We start from the raw sequence: 22264 nt of genomic DNA on the forward strand, positions 1-22264 counted from the left end.
ACTACTTGGTCACCTAAATACTACATGTTGTCTTCATATTACATAATGTTCAAAGTCTAGAGTCTGGTTACCATAACGATTGAATGGATAGCTACCATCCTCCTAACCTTATTCTGGTGCAGGGAAATAACCCTGAAGTGATAGGTTACAAGGCAGGACAACTCAATCACAAACCACCATTTGCACTTACATTCACGGGTAATTCAGAATCACCAGTTAACCTAACTCTAACAACTGCTTGACTTTTAACTGTGGGAAGAAACCAGAATACCCAGAGAGAACCCAGTGCAAACTAGCCAGATTGTGGATTTGAACCCAGGACCTTCTTAATGTGAAGCAACAGCACTAACCACCATGCCACCAATCCAGACTTAACAAAAGCAGGAAAGCTATGATTTCAAGGCTTGATGCAGAATTCTTTTGTACATTTTTGTCCTTGACACGTTAAACCACAATAAATAGCAATAGCATACATGTGGTGTGTGTGTAGTTGTCTGCCTCTTATAACTCCAGTGATTTTCCTGCAGTTTGACATCTCGTGCGATCTTGTGAATTTCATGAGTTCAGCAACTAACCACTCTTACTAGATTGTATCATGTCATCTCAACAAGAACAAATTAAGTTGTTGAATTTCGTACAGATTCTTCATGATTTAATTACATTCATAGAAACATGAAATTATTGTGTTTAAATTACAAGTTAGACTTTTTTAATGCAACAACCACCCAATTTACTTAGAGGCGGCTGCTCGATTTGACTGAGATGGATGCCTTCCTGAAACCACGATCCAAAGCGTGCGAGACTGAAATCCCGTGCGGTGTCGCAGTAAATTATTGACTTACTTCACTCGAACATGATATGAACAGTTTAATCTAGCCTCTCTGCATATCATGTAGTTTCTACACTATATAGTTACACTTAACTTTAAAGCTTGAGGCACTTATGTTAAATACGTGCAAGCTGCTTACGTAAATCCAAGAGTTGGCCAATCCCTTTTTTTCAGTGCAGAGCGACGTTTCGCTGTACAGGAGGACCGTCTGTTAAATCATATATCACTAGAAAAAATGTCAGCTTCCTTTAAGCAGCAAACGACTGAATTCAACAAAAAATGGTTGGTTATAAATTAACACATTTCTATTATTTATAACTAACCACCCCTAATGCTAGGGACTGTCGATGTTCCTATGGTTCATTACACACACACACACACGTTTTGTGTATTGTAGTAAGATGAGATGCTTTCAGTATTTTCCAACTTTATTTAATAATGACCATCATCTTATTATCCAAAGGGACATTGTAAACATCAGATAATTAAATAAATAAATAAATAAATAAATATATCTTCTATGGATCATTCACATGTAAACAGTTGCAAGTTGCTCCATAGCATTCATTGTGACAGTTATTCTCCTTTAGATGATACAAGCAGATCTCTAAGTCATGGTCGGTTATCTTAACACGTACAGTGTGAAACGCAATTTATAGAAACTCCTGGTTCAGACATAAACACTAAGGTTAGTGAGTCTGCCTAAGAGCTACTAGCTTCATGTTATGTATCCACTTCACAGGGTCGGCTTTCCATTATTTTATTATCACCGTGGCACTAGTCTGATTCTGCCCCGGCGATCTCAGGTGGGATCCTTTCTATGGATTCTGTGGAGGAGCTTTGGGATTGTTGGGACTCTGAGGCTTGAGTGCTGTCCACGCCGGACTGCATCAGCGGTAAGTAGATGTCATCCATGTTTGGCAGTACTAAAACTTTCTGAAGAAGAAAAGCAGGAGTGAGCTAGGAAAACGCATCAGAAACATTTGATGGCAGCACAGAATTCGAATGATTTTTGACTACCTGGAACTCGTCCTGCAGTTTCCTTTCAATCCACTCAGTCACATGGCAGAAAGTCACCTCCCTTTCCCCCAGTTTAGGACGGACATGCAGATCCAGCTTTGGCGGTACACAGAAACTGTACCTGCGGATGACATTCAAATATTCAAATGCATCAAGATGATAACAAGTATGAGAATGTTTCAGGTCTATTTCGATCTCACGTTGTTGGAGCGCTTCAAAACAGCCTCAGTGCTCGAACAGATTTATCAGGCGAATAAATAAATGTTCCTTTGGCAAGCAGTGAAAAGTGAGTCACTCCACAGAGAGTCAGAAACACATCACACAGCTGATTTGTTTTTGAGAATTTGTTAAGTGCACTTATGGCATGCAGCATAACCATGTCTTTTAAATCTCACAGTGTTTTTTTCCTTGAATATATGCAAACTTATACTGTGTTATATCTTAAGAAAATCAATTAATCAGGACGTCCTGGAGTAAAATCAGATTTTTTGTTCATGTTCTCCATATTTTTTTCTCCGCATTTTATGGTTTTCTTAACTTTTGCATTAGTTCCAATCTAAAGCTTATCAATCTTAAGCTCATCTTGTTTGTCACCTCTTCATTCTGTCAATTTTTAAAGATGCAAAATATAGAAAATCTTACTCTAGAAGGTGTCACCATTTTTTTTTAAAGACAAACCCAAGTAGCGATTGGTGGCACTTCCATTAGCTTTATTTTTTTTTATATCAAAAAAGGGTTAACAGTCACTGGTCATTTTATTACACCTTAAACTGCCTTGCTTCTTCATGACACACAGATTCAGCAAGGTGTTGGAAATGTTTCTCTGATATTTGTATCCATTTTGACACGATAGCATCACATAGTTAATGCAGATTTGCCAAAGTTGCTTTGTGACGTGGACGCAATCGCCAGAAGACGACTACACTGTGGTCACAAAGCGATGGACATGAACAGAAACAATGTTTTGTCATTTAAACAATGCTCACTTGATACTAAGGAGCCCAAAATGTGCCAAATAATCTCCGCCTCAGTATTACACCAGCAGCAGCACCTGAACTGTTGATATAAGGCAGGATGGATCCATGCTATGATGCTGTTTACACAAATTTTTCACTCTACCATCTAAATGTTGCAGCAGAAATCAGGACACATCACACCTGGCTGTGTTTTCCAGTTTTCTGTTGTCCAATTTTGGTGAGCTGGTGTGAAGATCAAGGTATAATAAATGAAGTGACCAGTGAGTCTAATTACGCCTTTGATGCCGTTTCATGTTCGCTTGATTCATTGTTAATATTTGGATGCTTTAAACTGTTTTCAAACTATTAATCACAACACATGCATACGCAATTGTATGTTTTTCGCTATTTAAACACGTGCACTCATAATGGTCCAAAGCCTCCAAAGCCCTATCAGCACATACATGTTTATCTGAATTGCTCAATCCTCTTTAATCTTTAATGTGGTTATTGAATAAGCTATAGCGACTGATCTTCTTACTGGGCCTGAACACTTTGATCCAACATGGTTTTGAAGGGCTTCTGAATTAGTCTACATGTTTATATGCAGAAAGAAATAATCTGGATCAACACTGAAGGGCTGCTTGTGCCTCGTTCCAGCTCTAAGGCAGCGGCGTGTCTTTTCGTACCATATCCTGTCTGTAGGGGGCGGCGGGATGTTGACAACCAGAGTCCCTGACAATTCTTGAACCTCGACAGTGAGCAGCAGGGGCGTGTTGGACATCTCCTCGAACTTCTTCTTAATGAACTCGTTTTCTGTCGCCTTCTGGAAGTACTTGGATTTGGCGATTTTGTCCACAAATCTCAAAATCTTCCTTCCAGTCTTGCCACCCCCTGTCCTGTTAAAGAGGATTAGAGGAGACGAAACGACAGCACTTGTGTGATCCTACGAGTCAGAATTTTGAGGAGACGAGAGCCTCGAAATGTAAATGAGAGCAGCAGCCATCTGGGGTGTGATGTCAGCACGGTTTAAAAAAAGAGCATTTGCAAGATAGCAGGGTGGAAGTAACACTTTCTTTCACACTTCTTACTGAAACGTTCCTTTTAGAAGCCGTTATTGCTGATCATTCCACAAAAGTAATATAATGTCATTGCTGCAACTTTTTTTTTAGCTTTTACTAAGCATGATGCAAAAGCAGGATATATTTGATGCATGACATGAATCATTCAAAATTTACCCTTCTGTAGCTGGTGGGCATCCCTTCTCCCCCACCGGACCCTGAGGCTCAGAGAGAAGCGGCTCCTCCTCGTCAGATGAACCAGCGCTGGAGGACTCCTCATCACTGTCGGCCAACACACTGAGGATCGGCCTGCAGCTGGGAGGATAAACAGGCAGGCAAGTTAGGTACTGACACAGGCATAATACAAGTATTCAAAAAACATTTCTGAGGCAATTCAGTGCTTGAAACACTCACTTATATCACCATGGATACAATCTCAAGTGTTAAAACATTGAGACATTAGATTTAGAATTAAATGATTGGGACAATGGGACGATAGAATTAAATGATTTGATCTCATAGACCTGAATTTAATCAACGCAAAACAGAGAACAAACTTTTTGAACTGAGAAAACGTCGCATTTTATTGGCTCATTTTGAATTTGATGGCAGTAAAACATCTCAAAAAATGAGAAAAAAGACCATGTTTACCACTATGTAGCATCACCGCTTTCTTTTTTTTAACAACAGCCCATAAACATCTGGGAAATGAGGAGGTTTTTATTCTACCATGAAGCCATGCAATATGCGGTTTAGCATTTGTCTTGCAGAAATATAAAATATGCAAGGATGCAGGCTTTTGAACAGAGCACGGATATCAAGCTGGATCCTCCCTCTCCTCTTTAGTCCCGACTATGTGACATCCATGTTTCCCAACAAAACATAGGGTGACCATAGTTCAGGGGTTGGGAAGCTCATCTGTACCCGGAAGGTTCGATCCCCCAGCTCTCTCTGTCCTGGTCATTGTGTCCAGGGCAGCTGTGACTACAACTGTGGTTTGCCTGCACCAGTGTGAGAGTGAATGAATAGTGGAATTGTAAAATGCTTTGGGTGCCTAGAAAGCGCTATATAAATGCAATCCATTATTGTTATTAAAATAATTTAAAATGTTGATTAATCTGACCACAGAACAGTTTTTCAGTTTGCCTCGATCCAATTAAAATGACTTTGGTCCAGACTATATAGCAATGTTTCTGGATCATGTTCATATATGACATATTTACTGCACGACAGAGCTTTAACCTACATTTGTGGTTGATATGGTGAACTGTGTTCACAAACAGTGATTTCTGGGAGTGTTTCTGATCCCATGAAGTGAATCGTAACTGTTTTTAAATGCAATGCTGCCTGAGGGACAAAGATCACAGCATCCAATACATGCAAACTGAATCCTTTCATGATATTATGTACTGTACAGGATGCGATAGTCAGTCCTTGCAATTTTGTGTTGAGGAACATTGTTTTGATAATTTGTACACACATTTTTTTCCAGACTGGCGAACCTCTGCCTATCTTTACTTTTGAGGATCTGTGCATCTTTAAGATGTTCGTTTTCTATCTAATCGTGTTACTGACCTGTTGCCAGTTACTCTAATTAGTTATTTCTTTTTAGTACCACTTCGTTTCGTTGCCCCCATCCCTGTTTGTGAGGTGTGTTCATGCCAACAAATGAAAAAAGAGCAAATATGTTTCTTAAAATATCCTGTTCTATTCTGATTAAAATGTCGCTTTCTGAGATTTGCGAATCATTCTGTTTCTATGTACACTTCACACAGCGTTCCAACTTTTCCAGAACTGGGGACGTACATGTGCAGGAGCCAATTTTGCATCTGCTATTAGTGAACATATCTGCAGCTTTGCTATCTTGACTTTTAGCTTCAGATGCAGCACAAAGACGGCTAATGTGAAGCTTTGCCTGGACTTTAATCCCTGTGGGTTTATGACAAGAAGGTCTAATCATTATAATGTGCGGCTCTGTAGATCAGAAAGCAGAAGGGATCAAGGGAGAGAGATGTGTAGGTGTGTGCGTGCGTGCAATAGAAAGGATTAGAATGAAAAACCCATGTTTACTGTTATTTTTTACATTGCTCGTGCTACTTGGGCAAGGCAACATGATGAAATATGCATTACAGATGATAAAAACACTATTAGCTTTTTTAAAAATAATAATACATGACAGAATTTAAAAATAGGAGGCAGCTCAGTAGGTAAGTCAGGATGTATCTGTCTTTGTGAATTTCACCCCCGCGGTGATTAGTGCATTAGAGATGAGGATGCAATTAATACACTGCTCTGTGGGGGTTACTGGAATATGAAAACAAAGTCAGTAAGGTAGCTAATTAAGGAGATTATCCACAGACATCACTGGCTATTACATTTTAAACAGCATCTTGTTTAAGAAAGTGTGTGATATGTAAGAATATATCTATAGATAGGTAACTCTATAAGATTACAGGGATGCGTCACGTGTCACAGTGCGAATGGACATGTGTGCAGCACTGACCGTGGGCTACCGGTTTCCGTCATACAGTGCACTGTCTCCTGACCGCCATCTTTACCCAGCTTGGACAGGTTGAACTTGGTCTGCAGGGTCATCTGCAGGTTACCGGTGTAAACCAGCTGAAGCTCCACCCACAGGCCTGTAGAGGGCACCCCAAACAGGTCAAAACTAGACCTCCAAAATTAAGACAAATGCTGCTAGAGACAGCCTAATCTGGACACACGCTGCTTAGTAGGCAGATTAAACAGCTTTCATTGAGATTATCGAGGCTTGGAATTAAATTCATAGTAAATTACGAGAGACTATTAATTCTCTTTAGGAGGTGAGTGGGGGGAAAAAGTGGGGGAGGACAGAAAACAGCAAAAGCTGTTGACATACGGTTGCGTAACGGCGAAGGAGGCGGAGAAATCGAAAAAGGGGAAAGTCATGATGTCACACAGCTACATTCATGCTGATAAGCTTAAATTTCCCTCATCGTTAGGAGCAGCCAAACGGCCTGATTTCAAAACACACACACACACACACACACATGCAAATATGCTCCAAATTGCAGAGTAATGGTTGCCCTGCCCCACAAGATTACGACAGGATAACCGTGTCTGATCTGATGCTGAGGTCGTCGCTTGCTGTGTTTGTGTATTTGTGTAAATCTCTTTGCATTTTGTGTTGCCCTTATGTTTTGCGGTGTTTAATCTCCTCTCTGCACTCACCTCTGGGGTTAACCTCTGGTCTGGAGGTAGCGGTGATTTGCGGCATTGAGCTGCCCATATCCAGCTCAGTCAGAGTCAGTTCATTCATAAAGTAAGGCAGCTGTAGAGAATATTGCATGATTTAAAATCACAGGGGGGCAAAAATGTGGTGTAATTATGGTTAACCTTTCTGACTCGGCAGCTTTCACTACTGCTCTCACTCTAATTTTGCTGAGTTTCTTCTGAATCTTGTGGGAGACGGCGTCGGCCCAGCGCTTCTCTCGCAGGAAATCCCAGAAGATCCGACCGATTAGAGCGTTAGCCCAGGCAGTTTGGCTTTTCCCTGGGTACTCTGCTAGATCACAGGTACACTTAAAAAAAAATAAAGACAAGGAAAACACAAGTTTAGAGCAAATTAAAGGCTGTATAGTTTGTAATGGTGAAGCTTACATCTGTGCTGCTGGCTCCAGGACTACAGAGTGGGGTCAGCTCCTCTGTAACCAGGAGACGGGCCATATAACTGGTGTAGTCGAGCACAGAAAGGCCCCTGGTGCTACTGGAGGGCGCTCCAGAGATAATGGGGAATGGGGGTGTGGATGGGGCGTCTTCGTCACTGCTGCCCACTCTGCTGGAGCCTCTGCTGCTCGGGACATTAACCTGTACACTGGTGCGCTGTGTTTGGTCACCTGGGAGAACACAGGATCATTTAATCATAGTTGTGACAAAAAGTAACTCTGATAATTTTTCAGAGCAAAGCGACCCACTTTAAAACCAGAAAATCTCACGCCCAATCATAAATCTTCTCTCTAATTAAAATATAAAATAAAGTGATTTATTTCTTGAAAACTGTATTCAAAAAACATAAACAACACAGACACGGATTTAAATTGCTAATTCTACCCAGTCAATGCGTGGCCGACCTGTCACTGGGACACAAACTTCAAAAAAAGAGCAGAGTAATATCACAAACTAAATATATGTACATATATATGTAACTATACATACGTGTGATACTCTCGGCCGTGTTGCTATAACAACCCCATGCACATTAAGTTCTGGTTCTGGATTATAATGGAAAATGACCAGAACCAAGTTATGTCGAGCTGATTAGGAGAAGGGCTATATGCAACTTGCAAGTTGTCTCATTTTCAGCAAGGAATAACTTGCAAGATACTTTGGTTAGTTTTTTTTATAGTGATCATATCATCGCTTATGTTGCAGTTCCTCATTAATCCTCTAATATATTTTCCACATGAACAGGACAGCTGGAAGTCTGTTTTTGATGGACAGACTTGTAGATGATGGTATCTGAAAGAAAATTCTTTGCAAGCATATGTTGTACTCAAGTTGCGCTTTCAAAACTGGAGTTCACAAAAAATAGTGTCTGTCCATCTTTGATATACAGTCTGTCGTTTGAACCCTGAATCATCCTGTGGTGTGGGAGTATTGATGAACACTTTTCCGATATGTTCTTGTATTCTGTGATTCCCGAGTATATAGTAGGTGAGACCACTACGACAAAGCTAGGGGCAGTGTTGCCCCTGTACGACAGTGCATTTATGCTAAGCTATGCTAGTCATCTCCTAGCTTCAGGTCTTTACTAGAACAGTACAGGAGAGACAACGCTAATAGTATTCTCAGCTCCTCAGACACAGGAATAATCATGCATGATTATTTCAACTATTACTCTATTTGAATTTACTAAAATGACTGTTTAGATTAAAAACCAGCCTTTCCCAAGAGCGCAGCATGACAGATACTTTTAGTGCCGTGGATTTCGGATGAATAAAGCTGCCAGTGGAAGAGGGAAGTGTAACAGAAGCATGATGAAATAACAGATTTGATTTAAGAATATTTGTAGTAAAACCGTTTCAAGTTTCCCCAAAACAAGGCTGGTCTCTGTTTTTTATTGCATGTTCGCTTGAAATGGATTGCCAGAGCACGTAATCCATATTCCACTCATATATTACAGATTCCTAACGCATTAACAATGTGTCATACCCTTTGTGCAGGAGACATATTTGCTCTGTCTGTTTCTCTCCTTTTCCCTTTCTGTGTCCATGGATGCAAACAGGAAATGATGGAACCACTCTTCTTTCTCTCTTCCCGTACGGCCGAAGAGGTAAAGAACGGTGGGAAGCTCATGGTCATATTTGGAGGATCTTGGTTTTGGACTGGCTGATTCAGCTCCGGACTCCGATCCTCGCCTCTCCTCTCGCCTTCCCCCCTCATCCTCCTGAGATTTTGCCCCCCTGGTTAGCTGGATGCAGATGGGATACTTTGGGTTCCACATCCTCTTCTGCGCCAACACAGATGGCAGCAGGAATACCTTTGGGAAAAGCAAGCAGAGTTCAATGGTGTTGAAGCAAAACTGTTAAACGGGGAACGTAAACAGTTTATTTTAATCTTGAGAGTTAATTTCAAAATCAAATATTTCATTTCAGCCAGTGGGGCCTCAGATACAGTAAAACCTTTCACTTAACACTATTACTTAGCGAGTTCTCATACTTTGCTATTTGCCAGCTGATAGCAGCGTGACTTGACAAAGGTGGGCTCGTGGAATCTCTCGTCATACGTGGCCCTGCGGCTGATGTTCGATCGTGGCGTTTCCAGACGGAGACACGATCTCTCCAGGGTGGCAAACACAGAGTGAGTCAGACCTAGATGGCTGGTTTCTGGGTCGTAATCAAATATCTCATTCATCCAGCCCTGAAAAGAAAGAAAGTAAGATGTGATTTAAAATCAACACTAGGGGTTTTTATGCACATTCAAGTGAGAAGTAAACACTTCATCTCGAATTGTTCCAGCCGTGAAAATCCTGATCTTTGTAATCAGACTGAGATGTGATGTGGAGAGCGAAAAGTACAGGTGCATTTTAAACGCTTTATTTGTCAGCGAAGGTTTCAGTGAGAGCTGATGTCTCGGGACCAAACTAGGCAAATTATATTCAACTCTCTTGATTTTTAAAGATATGCTTTATCTTATTTCACCTTTACAAATACTCAATGTGCGATTGAAGTGCAGACTTCCAGATTTAATTTAAGGCAACAAACAAAAGTACCTCATTAACTGTTTGTGCACTCCACTTTAAAGTTCCAGTCAACTAACTGGTACATTACACACAGTAATTTAATAATTTAAAGCAGAGTCACCCTATGACCTCTGAGACTGCCTCACAAACCTCCCCAGCTTTCATGTTTTAATTGCTTTCAAACTGATACCCAACTGCTAATGGCCAAAAAAGGGAAGTAGCTCAATAGCGAGACAGCAAACATTGTTTTCCACTCTTCTCCATCCCTAGTCTGCCGAGCTTCCTGACAAATTACAGCTTATTCCTGTCTGTATTTCCCACTAATTGCCTCTGGAGCTGACAGTGTCTGGGTGGTGTAGTCCTTCCCGTTTGCCCCGTGTCAAGCTAAGCCAGGAGCAGAACAGCAATTATCACTGCGGCTCCAGCACTTTTCATTATTGACGGTTTTAATTGTGTTCCAGGATCCTCGTGTACGGTAGTAGCACGCCACATTCAGAAGCTTTAATCTGAGAACAAAACAGTCAGACCTGCTGAAGCGACTCGCCAGCATGACATTGTTATTTTGGACCAAGTGAGCAGCAGTGAAGACTAATAACAACTACTTGGCATACTCTGGGTGCTGAAGTTTATTTGGAGGAACTTTTTAAGAAGCTTTTTAAAGTGAATTCAGAAATTAGTAAATTTTCATTCGTATAAGAGGTAAACATTTTGAAATAGCCATAATCCCACTGTGACCATACTAAGGTACATGTTTCCATCCATCTGCTTCATGTGAACATTTTAGACAAAACTGAAGTTTGTTTACAGAGTAGGAACATGCCAACATGAAAAAACTTTGTGCACTACAATATGAACCTGTTTCAGCTCTCTGTGCACAGGAGGGTCAAAAATCAGAATTTGTTCTGAGACTATTAATGCCCTATTTTGCAGTAACTCTTGATCCCATCTCCACATAATATTTATATAACAGTATTTGTTCAATTCATTCTTTTGAACACTTATCAAATTCAAGGTCACAGGCAGACAAAACCTGTCAAAGCTGGATAGAAATGACTATTGCCACTCCATCACAGTGTTGACACACAGAGACTCACGTCCACACTAATATGTTTTCATTTTAAAACGCATCTTTTTCCCTCCGTTTTGGCCTTCCATCCACACTGAGATGCTGTTTTTGGTCAAGGAAAACAGAGTATTTTGAAAACGCTCTCCAAAGCGGATCCATTTGAAAACTCAGTTTTTGCGTCGCAGTGTGGACAGCGAACTCGGAGCCTTTTCGTAAATGACACATTTTAGTCATGTGACGCAGTCATGTGACGCAGTCATGTGACCAATTAAACTAAGATAGCGGAGGGCATTACACAGCAGTTGTTTTGTTTGCTCTAAATTTTGACAGCCCTATTAAAGATTAATATCAGTCTGAACATGCTCCACATAGCTTTTCTTCAAATTCTTTAATTCTCACTCGCTTTTGCAACTTTGTACTTGGGTTACTCGCAGCAACAACTCCACCTCATTGTGAGTCCATTTAAAAAACTTTTCCTCGACATTTTGCCACAACGTTTCAAAGAGCCAGAAAGTAAATAAACGGCAGACAGAAATGACGCAGGTCGAATCGTCTGGCATTTCACGCATGCGCAGTACTGGAATGTTTTCAGCCATTTCAATGTGGACACACAACTCTGTGAAAATGAATGAAAACGATAGTGTGGACGCAGAGCGTTTTTAGACGTATACGCCGTTTTCAAATTTATCTGGGCTAGTGTGGACGTAGCCCCACAAACTCTCACATTCACACCTATGGCCAATTTAAACCTCTGAGATCAAAGTTTTCAGCAGCAGTACCGAACCCTAACCATAACTCTACCTATGTAATTAGAATAGTTTTTCGGTTGCTTTTAAAAAAAATCTGTGTCTTGACAGTTAAGGAACAAACAAAGAAAATGACCATCCTGACACAAATTAAAAACTACTTCCCTTTTAAAAAAACGTTTGACTATCTCAAAAACAGAGTTAGGTTAAGTTGAGAGTCAGAACTAGAGTTATTACCTACAGTAACTTATAATTCAGAGAGTTAAAATCTCCAGTCGATGTAACATGCATATCTGAGCCTGAAAAATAACCCATACCAGGGAAGGCGGGACACACAGAAAGGCCGCAGATGACTAAGAGCTTCAATCCAAGAACTTTCTTGCTAATAAGTGCAGAAAATGGAAAAGCCAATGTACAGTATATATACATTTGCTTTTGCCAGTTTTCAAACATTTGATGGAAAATTGTTCAGTTTAACAGCCTCTGAATCAAAATAGAGCCAGTTGAGCTCATAGTATAAAGACTATAAACAGGTGTAATGTGGGGTATATGTAAAGATCACTGATTGATGAACAAAAATGTAAAATAAATCCTCAAAATTTTCATCCAGGACTACTTAGTTCTCCCTTTTGCCAGCCTTTTTCTAACACTTCAACTGGCTGTCGGGTCTAGTCTCATTTTTAACCCTGTTCCCTGTGAGTTGGAGAATGAGGAAAACAAAGAAATTCAATTCTGTATCTGTTGAGCATTATGGCACCTTCAAGTGCCATAACGCACTTGATTCCCAGGCATTTTTATGACAAACTAAAAATGTGTGAGTACTGGAGCTGAACAGAGGTGTCTGAAAATAAAAGTGACATTTTCATCGTTGATGACTCATCCATTTACCTTGAGTGTGTCAGGCTCAGTGCTTACGATGCCACCTGTCAGAATCCCTTCTCCCAACAGCGTCTGTGGCGGTCTATAGGTATGGACTGAGTTGCTAGACCTGGAGGAACCCATCCGAATGAGCCAAAGCCCTAGCAAGAAGCCCAGTGCTAATCCCAGAGCCAGGCCAGAGAAGTATGGACTGAGAGGTAGGATAAAGTAGCCGTATGAAAGCACTGCCACACAAAATAAACTCATTCGTGGCAGAGGGTGAGGGGGCTGTGGAACGGGAGAGGTCGTGGGTGCTGTTAGAGCCTGAGAACCAGGCAACCTCCTCGCCTGCTTATGAGTTTCGATGGCAAACACTTGCATCATATCACCATCTGTACATATTTCCAGCTCCTCATCCCTGTGTTGCTGCACGTGGTGATGCACCGGGCAGGGGCAGTGCTGAGTTCTCCCGAGATGTCTTACAGAAGGCCACTCAAAGACAGAAAAAACATCAGCATCTGTTTTCCTGGCGCTTCTCACAGGAGACTCGGACAGAACAGTGTCTGTGCTACTTTCCCGCCCCAAACCTCTGGAGCTGATCTGGTGAGTTCCCTGGTTCTTACACTGGTGTTTGGGGCTGCCTGAGCTTTCTTCCCTCCTGATCTTACTGAACATGCTGCTCAAAGGTTCGTGCACAACCTCAGTGAGCTTCCTCTTGGTGTCCTCCAGTTCCATTTTGAAGAAACCACCTTTCAGGCTGTCTCCGCTTGGGGAAAGCAAACTAGGAGATGGGGGAGCAGTCCGAGAGTCCCCATTGCTGCGGGTTTTCGGTTGTGTCAGCTGCTTCCACAGGTGGAGGTTAAGTCGGGAGTCTGATTTGGACTGCGACACCTCGGGCTCTGAGCGGGAAAGCTCTGTGGAGATTGACTTGACGAGGCTGAGAAAAGGTTTGGGTTTGAGGGTGGAGCTCTCTTTCAGATCCAGCTCTGTGGACAGAGACTTGACCAGGCTCGCTAAGGGTCGGTGGGTGGGTGAGGGCGAGCCAGGCAAGAGGAAGCTTGGGCCCAGAGAACCAGAGCAGTTCCCCAGGGAACCTGGCGTTGAGGGAGACAGAGGGACATGGAACTCTTCGGACTTCACCCCTCTGTCATCCTCGACAGAAAAATGTTTCTCCTTTGAGAGCGATATAGCAGGGTAGTCCTCATCATGCTCAAGGGAGAAGATGAACTCACTCTCATCCAGGCTGTCCCACTCTCCTTCAGTTCCTGTTAGCTGGATCACAATCCCTCGGGGGAGATGCCTCTTTGTCCCGAGGGAGGTGGCACCCACTGAGGAGAGACCGTGGGGTTCCTCGGGAGATCTGCCACCTGCTCCACCTTTGTCCTCGCTTCCTCTCTCTCCATTTTTACCACCTTCTGCCATTTCTTGACTTTACATTTCCAGGCCGAGGCACTTATGTGTCACTGAAAAAGAATAAAAAAAGACACGGTCAGCTACATCACTAAGCCTCAAGGGCAGAACAAATGAAAGCAGTCAGGGTCTGAGCTGTAGAGAATGAGGAAGGGCATCTTTTCTGTGCTAGTGCGTAATTTCCAAAGAAACTGCTTACTGATGCCAACTGCGCATTAATGCGTGAATGCCGCTTAGTTGAGCTCTGAAGAGCTGTGGAAACCTACATTAATCTGAAGACCAGTGAGCCTGAATCACAGCCAAGTAAGCATGTCTCCCATAGCTGTCGCTCCACATACTGAAGGTTTTTTAGAAGCATGCAAAAATAGACAAGACAGACTTTCTTCCCCAAATGTTGCACAAACTAGGGCAACTCAGGCTTGGATCTATATGCTTTTTGGCCCTGATATGAATGCATTTATGGAAACAGAAAAATCTGTGCATGATAGTAAAAAAGGGGTAATTTAAATATGGTAAGATCCCTTTAAAGCAGAAACAAACATAAAAAAGCTCCACTCATTCTGTGAAGCAGTATTCAGAATGTAATCTCTCTCCAGCGTCACCCTCCAAAGAGCCTACTGTCAGCCACTGAAACTGAGCCACAACGCTCCCTGTGATGTCTTCTCAAGCTGCTTTGAAAGTTACTTATGCAACCCTGAGATGAATAGTGAGGGGGGATGTTTTCTGTCGTTCACCCCCACCTCCATCCCCGCATATGGCCTTTGTGTGTCGCAACAGCATTGCGCTTTTTCACATAACACGGCCACCACCAACAAACTTGTAAAATGATACAAGTAAAAACCAACATTGGAGAGACGCATTAGATCAGCTCTGATTTAGTGAATGAAAAAAGTAGTTCTGTGTCCCCAAACACAAGTTGGAAACCAGCATAAAGGCCCAGTGGGAGCCCTTTTATTTGCAGTCTCTTGAGGTCAAGTGCCCTGCAAGTTGAACCCTACCTCTTACTGTTCAGATTTACGTAACTGTATTAGGGCACTGTGTGGCACAGTTTCACCCACTTCCCCAGCAGCTGGTGGATTCTGACTAATCTGCTCTTGCCCAAAATGGACGGAGGGGAGATAAACTAACACACACAGATGTGTTGAGGCGGCTTTACTCCTTCCTCACAACCTTTAACGGGATGGAAAGAGGGACCAGAAGCTGCAAGGTGCTAAATGCACTCACACATTAAACAACTGTTAAGCTAATAATGTTTTGTCCAAGCTGACTGTTGTCTTATCATCATGTGAGTTAGGAAACTGCTGTGGACTCCAGATGCTGCTGTAGTTCTAATCCAGATGTTTTTATAACAATCACGGCAGCTATAAGTCGGCTTTATGCATAAACTCATCATAAAAGGGTATGAACCATTGGGGCATATAAGATTATTGTATTGGTCAAATAGCATAACACAAAATCCACAGTGGAGACGGCTTTAAGCTAAAACATGTGCAGGTCTTCTATATGTCTCAAATAAGACAGAGAGAAAATAAAACTGTACAGAAATTGCTGTTAAACACCTTAATTACACAGAATTCATGTGGAAGTGTTGCTTCAGTGATTGGCTATAGTTGTTCCTGTCACTTGGGGGGACATGTCTGCTGGTGGGAACCTCATAAGAACTAGAACCAATCATTACAAGCCAAGATAACCAAGCTTCGCTTGGAAGGTAGCATTAGCCGAGCATTAGCCCATTAGCGAGCTGGCTATTGCTAACTTGGTGCATATACAACAGGCTGCTTATTCACAGAGTGATCAGTTTCCTACATTTTGAAGTACATCTTACACAATGTCCACGCCGTTCTCTAAGGACGTTTGCATAACGTGATTTCATTCGCTGACTGCCATGCTGGAGCATGACAGTTAGCGAATGAAATGAATGTGAGTTGACTGGCTGATGTCAGTGCTGGTGCTTCAGAAGTTAAATTTCTCTCAGCTTTCAGCACAAGCATGGACAGGTTAAAAATTGATATAGCTTTCAAGTCAGAAAAATGAAGCCAGTGTCGTAAAAAAAGGATTCTAAATGAAGGACCCCAGATGGCGATAGCTGTGGTTAAGGCTGTTCGATATAACGATATATATCGGATGACGATATAAAAACGTCTATCATTTCATTTTGCACTATCGTTTGTTTCGTGGTGTCGCAAAATAAACTGTTTACGGCAATATTTTTTCATCGTTTCGATGGTCACTGTAGCGGCTATATTAATTTCTTAAAGTTCTCTCTTTCTCTTATATTTAATATAACCACACTACGGACGGACAAGCCCTGTTTTTAATGGGTTGTCGTTAGCAACAACGACAGTAAAACCATCGCATGTCCGCTTGTTTATTTTCCACATAAACCTTTCACAATAAAGCTCAAGATCCTGTTGAGACTTTTCAAAATAAACGGAATCACTTGAAAGAGGATGCAGCGTATTGATGGATGAGAAGCAAAAAAAGAGCCGCCAGGTGCTAAAAAATAAACCTTAGACTCAAACGTTAGAACAGGCTTTTCCCCGCAGCATGCTATGCAATAAATACTCAGAGAAAACGGCGGCCGTTACAACTTATGTCTAAAGATGTATAGTTTCATACATCGGTTAAAACACTCGACTCCAGGTACACGACGCCCAGCTGGAAACACTTCACCTACCCGAGATTCACAGAATTTACAGAAAATATAAAAATTTTTGTGATTTATATCGTTATCGGGACGATAGATGTTTTATATCGGGATATGAGATTTTGGTCATATCGCACAGCCCTAACTGTGGTTGCAAAAAGACTTCCAGGGCTATTTATAGAAAACAACTTTCTGTCTTGACCTCTAAAGACATTCAGTTGGTCAGTCATTTTTTTCAGTAACTCATTTTGGAAGAAGTTACATGCTCCAATTTGTCACTGTATTGATATATAACAGGGCTCTAGACTAACTTTTTGCCACGGTTGCACTGGTGCACCTAACTTTTTTTCTTAGGCGCACCAGCACAAATGTTAGGTGTAAATGATTAACTAACAATCTTGTGCTTGTACTTAAAGTACTTTGGCAGTCTTTGGCAATATTTTAGACAATGTTAAATTTAATCATCACATCGGCCTCTTCTGACGACCTGTTTGCTGCTACCTGCCGCTGAAAGGCCGTGGAGAGAGGGGACACTTGGGCAGCGCATTTACCACGACATATAATGTGTTTTCTGGATACACTGTGCTTTTTCAGCGTTCAAAGATTGATGGCTCTGTGTCAGAGCACTGCCTATGAATTTCAGACAGATCAGGCCTTAACTTAACAAAAAAGTTATCAATCGTTCTTTTCAATAGAATCAATAGTTTCTTTTCAGGCAGTGAATTTCGGTTGGAGAGACACAAAACCTGCAGCTCAGAATCTAGCGCAAAAAAGACGTAAAGACAGCGCAGACCCGACGCATCAGAATCAGTGAGCTGTCGGCTTTCAGCCCCAACGGCGTGTCAGTCTACGTGCTGTCAGGTGAGAAAGCTGAGAAAGAGAAAGCTGATTTTGGTGCGTCGGGTCCGCTCTGTGTGTCTTTGTGCGGAATCCGTGTACCTGCTCTCATTTACTGTTTGGTGGTTGTTGAAATAGTTTTGTGAGCTTTAACCTGAGATTCTGGCGTTCCTGGCAAAATACATTTATATTTAAAAGTCGATTCAGGATTTAATGAATCGATATCGCTTTATTCAAGCTCACCTCTCTAAATCCACCTGCACTTCCAACTGGACCACGGCCAATCAGAGAGGTCCCGCCCCTGACTATCACTGATTGGTTTAGACCACGATAGGGGCATAATGTGTGTCTGCTGTTGACCACACAGAGACTTTCAGAATTGCAGAGACTTTTTTTTTGTTACTCGAACAGTTGGTCGCACCGGTGCGACCTAAGATTGTTTTTTAGTCGCACCATTGAAAAATTTGGTCACATTTGCGACCAAATTGGTTGCACTCTAGAGCCCCGTATAACAAAATTTAGAGCCAAAATGAGCCAAATGTCTTTTTATGACATTTGGATAAAAGATACATTTGGGCATTTGGATAAAAGCTTTTCTTCAGTCTAGAGGGAGGATGTGTAATGCCTTCCAGAGGGCAACCATGTAAGAAAATGAGAAGCATCGTTGAAAATGTCTTTGACCTAATGTACATATGCTCAACTGAAAATAGCTGAGTGTTGATGGCCATCTGTGCTGATTTATTCAATTTGAATTCAATTCAATTTTATTTATATAATGCCAAATCACAACAAAAGTCGCCTCAAGGCGCTTCATAGATATTATGATCATAGATTTATTAACTCTCTCAAAAGCCTTTTTGTTTGTATGCCTGCTGCGCTGATGCTAACAACTGTTTTGACAGATTAGCTTTCCTCAGTGTCTCAATTAGTGCCACTTCTGCGCCTTCTTCACCAGACTGGTTGTGTTTATAATTCATGTGAGGTTCTGGAACATGTGTGCTAAAAAAATTAAAGTTGAATAGTCTCCAAACAGTTTCTCCACCTATGTTTAATGGAACAGGTTCCTAGAATAGAACAGAATAGAATTCAACTTTATTGTCATTGCACATGTCATAAGTACAAGGCAACGAAATGCAGTTTGCATCCATCCAGAAAGCGCTTTAGTAATAATATAGGTATATTACAAGATATGGATCTATTATAGGTATGTTACAATGTACATGGTGTGAAGGTATGTTATGAATATGCTATAACTATAAGTATGTATAGGCTGCAGTCAGTATACAAGCTATGTACAGGCTATGAACAGGATATAAATATGGTTAAAAATATGAGACTATACAGATTGTAGATATACAATTGTAAGTATTAATAAACAGTTGTAAACAGACCAGAACAGAACTATAATTATTGTATTGTACAGAATGATTGTCTATACAGAAATAGTTCTGTATAGGTTCCTATTTCTGTCACCTGAAGCTAGTGATCAGTTCTTTTGCTTTGGAGGTACTGAATGCCAGGTTATTGATGAAGCCCCACTCTGATAGTTTGCAGAGTTCATTCCTGTTGGCAGAATTGTTATCATTATATATTAATCCAATGACATTGGTACCATGTCCAGTCTTGATGACTAAGTTGGTGCTGGGGTGGATGTGCAGTAGTAGGTGTACAGGGAGTAGCAAAGTGGGCTTAGCACACAGCCCCGGAAGAGTGTCAGAGTGGGGAACTCCCAACTCTGTGGTCCATTTGTTAAGAAATCCTTGACCCATCTGCATGCGTGCTCACTGTCACCAGTGTGCTGGGCATGGCTGCGACTTTAAAACAGGGCTTCAGAAACCAATGGGCGACATCACAGTACCTATGTCCATGTTTTATATGGCTTATGATCCACATGTACAACTAACTACATGTTTGTTTAACTTACACTACTATCTTACTGTATGTTTACATGCTAACTTGCAAAAAAACAGTTTCTGAGGTTATTCCTTCTGTACCAAAATGCAGACCAACTGATAAATAACAAGTGTGGCTCAGAACTTGATCCCTGATGTGTTTTTGAGAAGAAAATTAGACACAAAGTCTAATGTTTCAGAAACATTTACACAAATATCAAGATCCCTATATGATGTGTTTGTGTGATCTCTGGGGATTTCCCTGACTTTGTCCTTTTTGTCCACTTAGTTAACTGTGCATTTGGAGTATTCATCTGCGGCTGTCAGGGGTTGCTGAGTGGATGTGGAGAAAAGGACTCAAACGCAGGACTCACGGTGAAGATGCAGGGTGTTTATTGTGAGGGACGAATGACGAAAACAGGAGATGGCTGACTGACTGAATAACTGAATGAACGGCTGACTGATCTGAACTTGGAAGGCAAACATGGGGCATAGACAGCAGTGACAACATTAATGACGCGACGCCGACCAGGAGAGAACTGAGGACTTAAATACACTGGCTGAACAATGACTGATAGGTGATGGTAAATGGCCTGTATTTATATAGCGCTTTACTAGTCCCTAAGGACCCCAAAGCGCTTTACACAACCAGTCATCCACCCATTCACACACACATTCACACACTGGTGATGGTAAGCTACATTGTAGCCACAGCCACCCTGGGGCGCACTGACAGAGAACTAGAACATAATGCACACAGAGTAACGTAACACAAAACAGGAAGTGGAACGCACAGAGGATAAACAGTGAACATGAACTGAAAATACTGGTCAACAACCCAGAAACCCTGACAGTGGCAGCCCCGTTGGGCATTGAAAACTGTGTGAAACAAGGGCAAGAAAAAAGTAATAATTTGGTGTCTCAACATTACTACTCCTAAAGCCTTTCATTTGTATTTGTGATTCCAGAAACTCATTTCAGTTTCTTAACCGGCAACATGAAAAGCTCAAGAATTAGGCCATAACAGATCTTAACATGCAATCCAAGCATTCAAATGACAGGGTGTCTTTCACTCACTTTCTCTGTATGTGAGTGTAGAGGTTTGTGTGTTTGTGTGCCGCGCCAATCAGACACAAACAGTAACAATCTCAGATTAACATTAATGCAGGGCTTTACTGTGAAATCTGACAAATCACAGAGCCGGATTATGGGCTAGACCAACATTTGCTGGAGTGTGTTTCCAAGCTAGCTCATCTCAGCTGACCCAATGTTGATTGTAGTTATTAGTACCAGTGCAATACTTTAGAGTCCCTTAGCTATGAGTCATCTTCCTGGGCTTAAAGTGAAAGCCAGATGATTGACAAATAAAAAATTGCAGGAATCATATCCAGACTGAGGACTTATGGGAGATTCTGCTCTTACATGAACCTGAGATGGAGGCAGGTGGAGACCACAAACAATATAAAGATACCCTGAGATTTTTTTTCTTTTCACATGAAAAGTCGAAGAATGTCAGTCCCTGTTAGATTAAATATTACAAGTAACAACTGACTTCTTGCAGCAGTTTAAAAGCAACTTCAACCTCACTAATAATAAAGTTATGAGTTTGAAAATGACACTCAGGGCTCCTCCCACGACGTTCAAACAATAAATGTAATAAACGATACATCAATCATTCAATCAATAATAAGAACAGCGATCAGGTGAATCCTTTTTGCACCAACATATGTGATAGGTATGAAAGAAAATATAAAATATTATTGGCTGACTTTACAGCCAAATCCAAGAACAGTTGTCTCATATAAACTATTAAAGCACAGAGTGCAGCTTTGGAACAGCGCATACAGACCGTGTAGCAGTAAAATCTTCACTTTTGCATCCCTCCCTGCATGCACAAGACGAGCGTGAAAGGAAATCACGGCGGGAGAGGTGGAAGTTAAAGAGACGATGGCGAGTGCGCACAATTAGCTAAAAGACCAGACACGTCTCCTCCGCTTATGATGTTTGGAAAATAAAATAAAATAAAAGGAAGATAAAAATGTGTTTAGGGGGCGTTTACTTACCCCGGGAAATTGTATGTGTGCGGAAAATAGTTAAACCGGTTCGTTAGTTTTGTCTTCCTCCGGGTTCCTCTCCATTTGTGCGCGAGAGGACTGCGAAATGCGAAAGTGTCGCTCTTCTGTTCGTCTGCCTGCCCCCCCCCAATTCTCTTTCTCCCGTCTTCGCACGCGCGCACACCTTCCCTCCGCCCGTTTCCAGATGTGTCACGCGCTGCTGAGAATCACAGCTCAACAGCCTGATTATGAAAAGCGTGGCCGCGCGGCATGGTAATCCAGATTAACCACAGAGTTCTGCGGTCCTAACAGACACTCGCACAAACTCACCCACGCACACACGCACGCTGGCACAGTGTGTGTCTAGTAATCGTCTAATTGTATCCTACACACCACAGGGTGACAGCTGAAGTACACCCTGAGGGTTGAATACCGTTACACAGCCTACTGCATTAAACTCCGTTACTCGTCTTATCGATCAAAAGTACCATAATCAGCAGAACACACTGATACTGGAATGTGCGATTTTTAAAAAGAGTATGTTTAGCTTGAGTGAAATGCCAGAGAAGACTTTTATGCGATGCTAAAAAGGAAAGAATAAATACGGCTCCCTTCTTCTGTGCAGTTTGGCCTACATAAAACACAATGTGAGCCCTAGAAATGACAAC

At 41.7% G+C, this 22264-nt stretch overlaps 1 protein-coding gene across 1 annotated transcript; it reads right to left on the reverse strand.

Moving 5' to 3' along the window:
- Window positions 1–1245: 1245 nt before the first annotated feature.
- On the reverse strand, window positions 1246–21955 carry tex2l (testis expressed 2, like). Its single transcript, XM_005932882.3, has 12 exons — window positions 21606–21955; window positions 12787–14219; window positions 9564–9764; window positions 9057–9384; window positions 7506–7741; window positions 7277–7426; window positions 7077–7176; window positions 6370–6505; window positions 4044–4181; window positions 3495–3704; window positions 1850–1970; window positions 1246–1765 (listed from the first exon to the last, which is right to left on the reverse strand). The coding sequence occupies exons 2-12, from the start codon at window positions 14176–14178 to the stop codon at window positions 1607–1609; spliced, it is 3171 nt and encodes a 1056-aa protein (XP_005932944.1). The 5' UTR covers window positions 14179–14219; window positions 21606–21955; the 3' UTR covers window positions 1246–1606.
- Window positions 21956–22264: the final 309 nt, after the last annotated feature.

Source organism: Haplochromis burtoni, unplaced genomic scaffold (genome assembly GCF_018398535.1).
Source record: "Haplochromis burtoni strain Fernald_Lab_line unplaced genomic scaffold, NCSU_Asbu1 Contig_162, whole genome shotgun sequence".
NCBI classification, from domain to species: domain Eukaryota; kingdom Metazoa; phylum Chordata; class Actinopteri; order Cichliformes; family Cichlidae; genus Haplochromis; species Haplochromis burtoni.

Bases quoted from the DNA above. Each gene is read 5' to 3' on its own strand.
- tex2l (XM_005932882.3), bottom strand. From the start codon at position 14,178: ATGGCAGAAGGTGGTAAAAATGGAGAGAGAGGAAGCGAGGACAAAGGT. The intron at 7,742-9,056 runs GTATGACACATT...GTGTTCTCCCAG, and splicing joins ATATGTCTCCTGCACAAAGG to GTGACCAAACACAGCGCACC. The intron at 3,705-4,043 runs GTAAATTTTGAA...CCTCTTTAACAG, and splicing joins TGCCCACCAGCTACAGAAGG to GACAGGGGGTGGCAAGACTG.